General features: G+C 46.3%; 1 protein-coding gene across 3 annotated transcripts in view; it reads left to right on the top strand.

The window, feature by feature from the left end:
* Positions 1 to 12,679, top strand: part of LOC130142407 (phospholipid-transporting ATPase ID-like) — an 86,546-nt gene that overhangs the window by 25,681 nt on the left and 48,186 nt on the right. For all 3 annotated transcript variants that reach the window (XM_056324282.1, XM_056324283.1, XM_056324281.1), the window contains exon 3: positions 5,008 to 5,066. In XM_056324282.1, the coding sequence (XP_056180257.1) occupies positions 5,008 to 5,066 (59 nt within the window). The remainder of the gene's footprint in view (positions 1 to 5,007; positions 5,067 to 12,679) is intronic.

Below are 12,679 nucleotides of genomic sequence, written 5' to 3'. Positions count from 1 at the left end.
TTTGTCAATGCTTTCAGAATCAATGGGGCATGATAAGACATGCATGCTTGGATCTACAACCAAAATACCCTGAGCTGTGGTTTCCAGGCAAAGCTGGTGTAATGCTTGACTTTCTCTAACTTTTTGGTTCTTGTGATCATCCAAGAGGCTTCATTTCTGTCCAAACAGTTCCAGAAACAAGTAAGAGTTGTCTGGTCTGGGATAGTTGGGAACTGCTGGTTTAGGAGGCACGTCAGCAGGACCTCACAATCCTCTGTTGGTAAAAATAAAACCACTGAGGCAGTGTTGCCCTGTGCATGTGGTCGATGGTGGTTCTCCTTTGGTGCAGCTAGAGGACAGAAAGTTCTGCTTGTTAGTGTTGGACGAGGCACCCTTTGCCATTTGTTGTGGTTGTTCTTGCTTTAGCCAAAGGTATTGGCTATTATCCAGTAAGGAAAATTAAAATCTTGCCACTAGAACTTGGCCCTGTATTTTGGCCTTAAGGGACATTGCCTCTGGGAGGGATGAATGGCTATGGCAGGCCAGAGACTCCATGCAGTTTTGAACCGGGTTCATAGCTTCCTAGGGCCTTCAGAAGCAGGTTGTCCTAGAAAACCTGCCCTTAGGTACCACACGATCAGTCACAGGAGGGCAATGCCTTAAATGAGTTTCGTTTGCTGTTGTTTCACACCCCATTGTTTCATGTTTCTGCTCCTTCCCTAAGCTGCTTGCAGCTCTTTGTGTGTCTCACATAAAAGCCATTCCTCTTGGAGAGTGCATCCCTCACTGCGGTGAGAAGCCAGGCTCCTTTCTTCACTGGAGCAGGTACATGTGTGGTTTCTTTCCGGGAGCATTTGAGATCTTTGAATTCAAATGCATGTGTCCAGTGCCACTTGAGGACAGGCTGAGGGAGGGGAATGGCTCCTCACATGGTTCCTCACTCCCCCAGTGAGCCCTGGGAAGAGCAAAGAAGCACCTGACATCTCCATGCGCTGCCAGCAGCCCTTGGATTTCTGTTTATGTGTGCAGTCCCCTCACAGCATCCCCTGCCTATGAAAAACAGAAGGTCACTGAGGGCTTTAGAGCTGCTCAGGGGCTGCTGTGTGATGCTGAGGCTCTGCCATGTGCCCTGTGTCTCATGTGCTTGCAAGGGAAGGGATACCCAGAGGGCTCCAGCCCAGATCAGTGGTTCTGGGTATCTTCATGCCTCTCTGTCCATCATGCGTTTCCGTAGCTCCTTCTGGTGAGGCAGTTGGGCAGATCTACTGGCTGAGAGCAGCATGGGCAACGTTGTCCCCTGTGAGTGTTCAGCCTTTCGTTTCAGGGTCTTTGGCTTGCTTGTGCTGCTCCATGTAAGCACACAGCACGCGTACAGACAGCTCTGCCTCTGCCTGCCAGTTCCCCTTCCCAGCATGGGCTCTGTGAGCGTGCCTCTGAAGCCCAGTATGTTTTCAAGCTTTGTCATGTATTCGTATTTACATTAAAACTGTTTATCTTTTCTGTGGCACTTATTGCAGGACTAGATTTACAGCCTCTGGGGAGGGGATAAGAACAGCATTTACTGTATGGGAGGAAACGTGCAAGTGTTTGGAAGTTCAGTTTTTAACAAATAGCTTCATCTTTCATCTGCTTTGATAATACTGGTTGCTCTCAGGAAAATTCCTGAAGGGACACATAACACAATAGTTGAAGCCCTGCAAGCCTGGTTGTCTTGAGCTCTGCTTCTGTTTTCCTCTGGAACACTGGACAAGTTGCTCTGATCTCTCTGTACATTTTTCTCCCCATTGTGAATTATGAGAAAAATGTGTCCAAGGAAAGCAGTGAAGGATTAAACACTTTGAGAGTCTTGAATGAAGCCTCTGTGGTTGGTCTGAATCACTCAGTTGGGGCAGATGGGAGCTGATTTGAAAATGCCTGACACTGCTAGATGTGCCTGAAGAAAGGGAAAAGCACATTTACCTACTAACAATAGCTTTATATTAGCAATTAGAAGGCTTGATGAAAACAGCCCACGGAATAAAAAAATAAAAACGGTGATCTGAAAAAGGGCTTAAAAATTAGAGAAGCTGTGTTATTTATAGGGTTATTGGAGGGAAAGGAGGAAGGATAGCAGTTCAATGCACTGAACAGCTTAGATGCTTGCTAATGCAAGATTGAATAAACAGGAAGAACTAAATGTCTTAGCACATCATTTAATAGGTGTAATAGACACATGCTGGGATAACTCATGAGGCTGGAATATTAATAGAAAAGAATAAAGCTTATTCTGGAAGGGTAACAGAGTTTTCCTTGTATGTCCGTGTGCTCTGAGATCCAGCATGAAGAAAGAGATGAACAAATTGCAGATCTCTGACTAATGCTACCCATAGCAAACCAAGAGGGGCAATTTTTCGGGGTGGGGGGGGGTGTGGGCAAAAAAGTTTTCTAGGAGACAGGACATGCTGGTAAATGAAGAATTCTAGCTATGCAGAGTAAGGGTTGGAAAGGAGCATACGGGAACATGACCTGTTAAGCTGGCACATCATTTTAGTGCAGAGATGGATAATTTTTTGGAGCTAGAGAGGAGGCTGTTCCAGAACTGATGCCCTCCAACAAGGAGGAGCTGGCTGGTCCTGGGAAAGTAGAAGGGAGTGTAAACAGGAATGATTATGAAATGATGGTATGATGTGTGTGACAATAGCAAAGTGTTCTAAATGGACTTCAAGAAGGATATCTTCAGTAAATATGAAGAACTATTAACTGAGATCTCACGGAAAGGAAATCTGGGGTGGAGGGAGAATTAAGCAGAGCAGTGGTTTCCTCACATAATTAATATTAAGAGCACAGGCATAAGTTACCATCTTTCAGGGAAAGCCTCAGAAGGGTGACTGAAATGGTGAAATCACAAGCTCCTCATTCAATTCAAGCAGAGGAAGGATGCTTCTAGAAGGTGCAAAGCAACTTGTTTTATCTAGTACAAACTGTGTGGCAAAGGCTCAAAGTGAGAAAAAGATATTGAGGACATAAAGGGCAATAAAAGTTGTTCTGTAAGAGTTGGGGTCTCTAGGGCTCTGTAACTCTTCTAGTAAGACACAGATCAAAGACAGTTTATGTCTGCCACTCAGTGAAAAAGAGCCTAGCAAATAATGTTAAGAAATCTGGGATTTGTTTTTGTTTTTCTTTAGACATCTAACATAATAGATGCCAGAAACAGAGGAGAGGGGGGAACACAGAGGGAATGGTTTGGGTAGGTAAGGTAGAGCATGGCCTGGAGTAATGCTGCCGTTGAGAGTTTCTGGTGCACAAACAGGCAAAGTTCGGAAGACTGTGAAGAGAGAAAGCATTACATCTGTCTTGAAACAGAGGGAAAAGAAAAGCTGAGCAATTACAGATATATTGGCTTCACCTCTTGGGTGAAGTTTAAAACAATCCAACAAACCACTTCAAAGTAACTAGAAGTGTGTGTGTGGGCAAGAGATGATTAACAGTCAGCAGTCCCGAAAAACTGCATCAAACCAAACGCAATTCTGTATTAATGGTAGCCAGAGGGCTAGTGAAAAAAAACCTTAGATAGCCGTCATGTATCTTGACTGTCACTTGCGGCTTTTCTACAGGTGAACCGGATATATATGCTTGAGTTAAAATCACCGTACAGTGAGTGCCTGACTTTTCAGAAAAAAATACACTGACAGTAGTTATCAGTGACTGATTATGAAACTTGAGAGACTCACCGGGGATGTATTCTGAGTCTGGTATTCAACATTTTCTTCTACATCTTGGCTGGCTGAATAAAGAACACACTTAGTACATCTGTGAATGGCCCCATGCTGGCAGGAGCTACAAGCGCACTGAAAGATAGGATTAGAATTAACTAGTTGGAGAAATAGTCTGAAAAAACTTGGATGCAGTTCAGCAAGGACGAAAGATTTGCATTGCGTTATGAGGCATCGGTTCTGCCAGAAAGGATCTGCTACAATGGATCATATTCTGGAATGCTATCATTTGTGTGCTAGTTGTGCATAGGGATATGATTTTAAATTACTTCTAGGTGAATTCCCATGCCAAATATGCATTGTTCACAAGATAGGAGTAGTGTCCCTTGTGCTCCAGTCAGCTTTGATAAGTCCTTAGCTACAACTATGGCCCCTTTTGATCATTGCACTCCAGAATGAGGTGAACTAACTGGGGAACCCACTGGAAAGCAGCAAGAGAGATGCTACTTCTGACAGACTGACCCATGAGAAGTGACTGAAGAAACTGGAATTGCTTACCCTTGGGAAGAGAAGACTACAGCAAGGCATAACAGCCTTTAATACATAATGAACTTGTCTGTGCTCTGCGTCCTTGGCAAGTAGCAGAAGGAGCTGAAGGGGAGTAGAAGAGCACCTTTGACCAGAGATTAGATAATGGGACACCCCACCCCACCCCCCCCGCAATGGGGAAGGACACTGTGGTCCTGGAACAGGCAGTCTGAAGAACAGCCATCACTGGAGCTTTCCAGGACATTTGTTGGGAGTGATAGGCATGAACCTGTCTTGAGGTAGACAATAGATTTGATGACCTTTTGAAATCCCTTCCAGTAGTTTTTGATTTCATGACAGCTATGGTGGTGATGTCCCATCCGTGGAATGATGGTAGGAGATGCACTTGTACTGGAGGAAAGGCACTAACAGTAAATTGATGGTAACAGCTCCAGACACTTCAGGAGGAAGAGATGGAGCAAAGCAGGAATAGTAAGCACCACTAGTTAAGTGGTAGTTCTTACCCAGCAAAAGCTGAACAACCTGTAAAATCAGTGCTGGCATTGCAGTGGGTTGTGGATAGAGGAGACCTGGAGTATGGGCATACAGTGCTATGGCATTGGTGCACAGTGCTGCTCTGTCAATGTCACCAGCCTCTTCAATTCCCTGACATGGAGTGATTAGCCCAGAGCAGATTCCTGGTGACATTACCTTTTGGCAGCTCTGCTTGCATTTTCTGATGTTTTGTTCATATCTGTATTGACTGCTTACCTTCAATCACATCTGATGTGTTTCCTCTTCTTTGCAGAGGAAGAGAGACAACTTCAAGCAAACAACCGAGATTTCAATCTGCAGTTCGAATATGCTGTAAGTAACCAGCGTATGTTATTTCATGCAGATGTAGTCACAGATGTAGCTGCATCTGCTTCACGTCTTGAATGTTGTTTCAAGGAGGTGACACGACTGCACGCTAGTTATGACTCTGCAAACAAGGCAAACGTGCGCCAGATGAACCACCAGAGATGGTTCCTTGCTGAGTCAACCACAGGGAGCTCTGCCTTTGGAGTCAAACCTGCAAAGGGGCAGCTGAAGGAGATCTAATTCTGGAAGAGCATAACACGGTGACTTTGCACACTTCCAGAAAATTATTTATGAGTCAAATTGTTTCCAGGATCAGGCTCCAAGGCCTTTCAGTAACAGAACCTGGGGGGAGTTTTCTGTTGGAAACGTGTCTCCATTTAAAGTAAAACATGAAAGGAAATGTGTCAGTTCCTCAGCCCTTGCAGTGAAATCCTCTCTGGCAGGAAGGTTTTGAATCTGGCCTTTGTGGCTTCCTGCCAGCTTTATTTCCAACTCCTTAATGGCCTACTTAGGTTCACACTGTGCCATGAAATCTGTGACTCCAAGGAGCTCCTTGACACAGGCTGGCTGTGACCCAGGTCTGCCAGGCTGCAATGCCAGGAAGCCCCCTGGGCAACTTGATTTCCACAGCTTGAAGACCATCTGCCAGTGTTGGGTGCAGAGGAGGGCTAGCTCAGCTGCTAGACCTGTACTGCCTTGGCTGTGGGGTCATCTCCTCCGTGAGGTGATCCTGAAGCTGCATTCTTTCAAAGTGTTTGCAGCTGCCAACTAATATGGAAATTAATTTTCTGAGGTTTTGTCCTCTGCATGTTTGAATTCCAAGGGTGAAATTCAACCTTCAATTTTACTCAGGAGTTCCTTTAAATCATGTTTTGGTTTAGGAACATCACAAGTATTTTCTCGGTAAGAACTGAAAAAAACCTCAGCATTTCAGAACACTATAATTTCCCATGATAAAGAAAGTCTGACTTGTCAACAGCTTTGACTAAAGATCTTCATGGACCTGATCTGCTGGCAACATGAACTGGGTGGTTTTCAGTGGTCACCTTTCATCCATGAACCAAACAGAGGTTAGAGACTTCCTGGGTCCAGAGCTGCTGCATGTGTCCTGAATATGAGAGGCATTGTAGTTAATGTATGTAAAAGACTATGCAGCATAAATGACTTATTAAGCCTGGTGATTTGAGACTGGGAAAGTGCATTTGATTTGCACAGAACCTGCCAGTAGCATATTAGGGTGGGTGTTGCCATTATGTATTGATTTGTAATCTTTCCTTGAATTATTGCAATGTAAACTACATGCAGCAGCAGTACCAGAAAGCAGGAGGGAGACGTACAATGATGTCAGGGTAGGGACAATAAGCACCTCTTCTGGTTCTAAGCCTATTTCTGCAAAAAGCCATTCATGAGGCTGACATTGCATGTCGCTGCTTCCCAGCTGATTGCTTATATGCCCAAGGATTTGCAAATAACCAAAATTAAGGAGAGGACTGTGAGAGCTCTGGAGTGTTTCCATAAGAGTCCATTGATTAGGTGTGAAAGTGGAGGCAGCCAAAAAGCCAGCCTAACGTAATATGTTGAAACCTGGCAGTGAGTTTCATTAATCCTGCCCCTCATTTTAGTCAGCTGTGGCTCGTAATTTCTAGAGTCCGGTGTAGACTGAGGCTTAGGAAATCTAGAAGACCATCTAGAAAGAGCCAAGCCTTGAAGGCGTGAGTGGGTGGTGAGGCACTAAAAGACTTTAGGTGGTGATACAAGCACTCCCCTAACTGTACGGGGCTGCACGTCTTGTCTGGGGCTGCTTATTTCCAATAAGTCCTGGCAAAAGTTCAATTTATTAAACCCGTAATACCATGATTTATGAAGAGGACTAACCTTGCTCATAAATTACTTCAGATCCCATGCTGTAGACTGCTGGAGATGCCTAAAAGGGATAGTCTCCCATCAACGTATGCATGATGCTCCTGAAAGTTAGCTCTTCCAGTCCTGTAGTCTGCTACAAGGGTCAAATCTGGGTCCATTCCTCACATTCAGTGGAGCTGCACTGCTAAGCACTAGGATGTGGACCATGGGGACCAAGACTGTCCAAATGCCAGAGCCTGCCCTGGGGTGCTCAGGCACAGCAGCTATTAGTCTCAGCCATCTCTCAGCATGTTGCCATTTTCTGGACAGAGTAATTTCTCTCTCTTGCAGCCACAGTTCTCCCTCGACATGTCTTTCAGCCTCAGGTATTTAATTTGATCTATGTACAAGCAAACAACGGAAGTGTTTGGACTGTCTTCATTGTTTTAAGTGCCACCGCTTCACTGTGGCACTCAGCTCTTGGGGACATGGGAGCCACATGGTGTTTTTTGAGTCTTCTCTATAGAGCCAGGAGGAGAACATCTGTCCTTCAGCTCTCGGTCCCACAGTGAGGAGCACTAGTCCTTGTCCTCCCACACAAGTCTTGTCTTCTTCCAAGGTACAGGGAAGGCTGCACCAACAGTTATTTCAGCCAGATAAGAGGGACATTCGGCAGAAACTAGAAGGAAACCCAGCAACTTAACAAAGCTTAGAAAGTATTTTAGACAGTGAAAGCCACAGGAGTGAGGTTTACTTTACTTAGTAACTTAAGGCCGTCCATGTTAGCCATAAAACCTATAGAACAGGTTCTTGTAACAAAGCTAGGTGAGGCAGTAAATGTTTCTTTAGGGTGAGGCAGTTGCAGAGAAAGGCCAGTAAGGAAAAGAAAGGGAAACACAGACAGAGGCTCAGTGTATTGCCTTACTGCTGTGGCTAGGCTGCATTGCCGCAGCTGGTGTGAAGGTTTGAGCCTTTCACTAAAAAGAGAGTTTCTGTTATGTAGGCATAGATCAAAGGTACACAGATGCTTTGTCCTCATTTAGTCTCAGAGAGAACAGGGAAGTGGGAAAGTACAATCAGAGGTGGGTGTGTTGTCCCTGAATAGCTGGCGGTTATTGTCCCTTCCCGGTGCAAAGTCTACAGGGTACCTGTGAAGGGAGAACTGAGGAGCTGAGAAAGACTTGAGAACTATTGTGTATGGAGTCTGACATCAGCTCTGGCAGCTGCTGGAAGTTGGCCCTCCTGGTATGAAGCAAGACTCCTGAATACACTCAAACCAGCTTTGCAGGAACCTGATGCTGCGCTGTGGAAAGCCATGTCCGCCAGTGCGTGCAAGGGCACGTCCAGATCCATCACACTTGGACTTGCAGGAGACTTCAGAGAGCAAACTCCCTCCCAGAGCTCATCACAAAACATGCAAGAGGCCAAGCTGCAGTGTGTCCCTGCCACGCTGCTCCAGCCACAGAGCCTTTTGAGCCAGGCACCTGCCGGGCAGGAGGGCTGGGCAGTGGCGGGGGCTGGGCTGGCAGGGCCAGGTGAGGATAAGGGGTGGGTAGGAGCTGCACGCAGTGGAAATCCCCTTAACACAGAGGCTTCATGGTGAGGCCGAGGGGTGGTTTCAGAGGAAGAACTGAATGCGCCTCATGGACATACGAGATGTGTCATGCAGTAGGCTGGAAGATCGGGGTGGTCTCTTTCCTCTGTGAACAGAGGCAGCACAGACTGAGAGGGGGACAAGGGAAGTGTCTCTTATCTAAAGAAGCCTCTTACATGACTTCTGATGATTTTTGCTGTGATTAAATAATAAGAGGTGCCTGTGGTCAAGGGCAGCATCTTCAAGCAGTGGCAGTGCTTGAGTAGGTCAGGATTTATTTGGAGTTAAGTGTGAAGACTGAGGCTGGAACAAGATCTCTCAGACTGATGCAATGCCAGACATCCTTGGCCTTATCCTGCACAGCAAGAACACAGTAGCTTGGAAAAATAAAACAAACTTTAAAACAAAATGCTGTGCATTTTACTAGAAGGGTTAAGTGTGAAGGTACGTACTACCCACCAGCTCACAAAATTAGTTAGGAATGACTCAGAAACCAAGTGTGAATGGGTGGCATGTGAAGGCACTTAGTGCAGCACATAAATGGACTCAATATAGGTCAGTAAAAATGAAAATTCAAGTCCTAATCCTGTGTTTTTCTCACACTGCAGACAGGAAGATCTTTCCTTACTTCAGTAAGAGATTTGCCTGTGTAAAGATTAGAATAAAGTGAAAAGCAGGGTGCCAGAGGTGATCGAGCAAGTTTAAGGGCTTTAATGAAGGTTCTTTTCTGAGGCAGTTCAATCTGGCTGCCCTGTCCCCCATCTGGCTGCACTGTCCTCAGCACAGCTGCGGCGGCGACTGCCCCATGTAGGTCAACCGTGATGGGCTCTTTGTCTATCAATGCTCTGAAGAAGAAAGTATCTTCTGAAGTCCTTTAATGTCCACTCTGATCCCAATTCCCTTTTATTTCTTCACTTTCATATTGCAATTTAGCACAGCTGCACTGGGACGTCACAAAGGGCTGCAAAAACAACTTTGAAATTGGCTTTCAGACAATAGGAGAGGAAATGCAGGGCCCATGAGTCAATGACAAATTTCATCTTGGATCAGGATCTAGGGTCAAACCAGCATCCTTTCTGCAGAACCAGCAGTGAGGGGGCTGCTTGGACTCTGCTTTTATCTTCCCTGGTCACCTGATGAACTCCCTAGTGAAATAGGAGGGATGTATATAACTTCCTATGGCCAATGCACACTGCCTTGGGCTGGATCAGCAGCTGGGTTCTTGTCTTTGAAATTTAATCAGGGAGAAGGAGGTCTCGTAGTGGGCTCAGACTCTGCTCTACCTCCTCCGTTTGTATGCTTCAATCTGTAAAGGATGCCTGGTGGGTTAGCCTCAGTGACCTTGTCAGTGTGGTCAGGATGGTAGCAATGACTGTCCTCTCTTCCCATCTCAACCTGCAAATGCTTCCCAGTGTTCATCACACTCAAGGCTGAAGGGAGTGTTGTCTGATCATGTGAAAAGTGGTCTGAGTAACCACTGAAGGAATAGCTACAGCAGCCACCTGCACTGCTCTTTCTGCATTTAGAAATGTGTTAGCTGGATTCCTCCAAAGATCAGCTGAGGCACTGTCAGGGAGCAGTCAGAGCAGGGCTGCCCTATGAGAGAAGACAAGCTGGGAGCTGAGGGTGGGCCCAGCCCAGGCAACACCCTCATTGACCAGGGTGCAATCCTGCAGCATCTGGTTGCGGGGGACAGGGCAGGATGGTAGTAAGGGGGCCAATCCTGACTATCTGAGACAAGGTGAGGCAATGAACCAGGCCCAGGGTCTATCTAGGAACCAGGTCCAGGGTCTATCTAGTGAGCCCAGTTCAGGGGTGGCGGGAGGCAGGGCTGAAGACAAGACTGTACCATATGTCCAAGGTAATCCAGGAGACAGAGCTGGATAGGTCCAGCTGGGAAACTAGGACAGATGTCAGACTGGAGACTGCTACTCCTATAACGTACCTCAGGCAAGGACTGAAGGCCCTTGGCTGGGTTTAAATGAGATCCTGAGCCCTGGACAGTGGGTGTGGATGAAGATGCCAGGTGAGGTCAAGACCTTTAAGGCATATTAGGGCCCTGACCAGCACGGAAATGTTGAGCGGTGCCAGGCATGAGCTGCAGTGAAGTCCATAGACTCCTCTGGACCTCCTCCACTCTTCATAGTAGCTTAAACTTGATGGAGACAAAAAACCTACCGTAGTTGTGTGAGACCTTAGTGAACAGGGTGCATTGGTTTGGAGTTTGCCACCACTCAGCAGTGCTCTGCCCTCCCCTTCACTTCTTCCAGCCTGGCAGCAGCTTCAGGCACTGAGCTGAATGGGAAGAGAAGGCAGTGTAGTTGAAGGAGATAACAAAGAGACAAGACCTTTAGATCCCCTTCTTGGCCTGTCTGTGAGCAATGGCATGAGGTCATCAAGCCATGCCACCTCTGCACCAACATGATGAGGACACTGACCACAGCGATGATTAACTGCTCTGTAACGGGATGATACCAGGCAGAAGGAACAGCATAGGAAAACATAACCAGTGACCACATTTTCCTAGAGATTTTCCTGGAATACCCAACATGTGATGGGATCCCGGAATTCGCTTCATTATTGCTGCCAAGAGGGGGTTGAGGGGTTACATATGTAAGAAATTCCCAAAGCTGTTAAAAAGAAAAGAAAAAAAAAAAGAAAGAAAGAAAGAAAAAAAAAAGAGGCTTGTGGGTTGTATAAAGATCTTTGTATTTCTGGTGTTTGGCCAGCCCTTTACCTCTGGGAGTCAGGACGAGATCTTTACAGGGAGCAGATGAACATGAGTTACATGAGTTTATTAAACGTGTCCTTGAGCACATTCACAGCCCTATTGTCACATTTCTGCATATGGCATCTTGTGTGTCCTTTCAAATTGCATTGCTGCAGTTAAATAAAGTGCCATTGAACCGCACTCCCACCGCCTCCTTGCAAGGCTTTATCAAAGGACCTGGGGAAGCTGTTTCTGCTTCTCAGCTGCTTCATCAGCCTGTACCTTGTGCTACACAGGTGAAATTGCCAGTTTTCCTGCAGGATCGCCAGTGTTTTGCTAAAATTTGCTTTGGGCCAGGTTGTCCAGCTACTAGAAACTAAAATGTCACTAAGCCAGTGATATAAACTCAGTTGGTCAATACCTTGCCATACGCTGCCTTTTCTGGGTGTCACCCTTTAGCCCCTGTAATCTAGCCACAAAAGCAGAGTGTCTCTTATTTCCAGTGACTTGTATGGCGAGGAGATGATTTGTTTGTTCAGTGAACAAAGGTAGGGACCATCTGCTGAGTTTTGCCCGTGGTCAGACGTCACAGGCGGGCTTCTGAAAACACCCCCAAAGTCACAGCTCATTCGCCATATCTGGACTTGTGTAACTGTGGCGCAATGAGCACTATTCTTAGGGGCAGTATTTTGGTGGAGTCACACCTCCAGGAGGTGTGAATCTAGCCCCTGAAAAGAGCAGATGAGAATAATCCCTCACCCACAGACCGCACTGCTCTGGTGTCAAGCTTTGCATCTGTGGAGCTTGAGGCTGACAGCGGGTAACGGCGCCCAAGCCTGCTCGTTTAGGACACAGGTGTGTGCAAGGGCTGCCCACGGTCAACCAGAAGTCTAAGGCAGATCTGGGAGTAAGTGTAAAGCTCCCAACTCCCATTTTTGTGTTTGCCTCATAATGCTGCTTTTCTTAGATGTTCGATTTTTATAAATCTGTAGGAGAATCAGAAGTTCTGCTAAGGTCTCTTAATACCTAATTGCTGCTTCAAAGATATTTCCTCTCTGTCACTTTTCCCTTATGGGAGTCTCCCTCACTGAAGGCAGAACATGAGGGAGGTAAGGCAGGTGATGCGTGAGAGGCATTGCTTATAAGGTGATGGCTGCATATGGAATGTTTAACACACTGAGTGCCGCAGATTCTCGTGGTACCCCTGCCACCCCAGAGCCAGGTTCTGGTACAGCTGTAAAGTAGCAAAAGGGTGCAATGGTGGTAAGCATCACAGAGTAGGATAAAATCAAGAGCAGAGGCCAACTGAGGTTTCTCTGTAGTCAGCCAAGAGCCCAAGCTGTCAAAGCAGGCAGCCCTGGTGTATTGCATGAAAACATAAATGCTATCTTAGACAGAGCTTCAACTGTATCCATGATGCAGGAGTGCAGAGCTTTGAATAGGAAAGGCTGAAGTTTTCCCCAGTTTGCTTTT

This window comes from Falco biarmicus, chromosome Z (genome assembly GCF_023638135.1).
Source record: "Falco biarmicus isolate bFalBia1 chromosome Z, bFalBia1.pri, whole genome shotgun sequence".
NCBI classification, from domain to species: Eukaryota; Metazoa; Chordata; class Aves; order Falconiformes; family Falconidae; genus Falco; species Falco biarmicus.
Note: the sequence above shows the minus strand (reverse complement) of the source record. Positions and strands in the feature narration are given on the sequence as shown.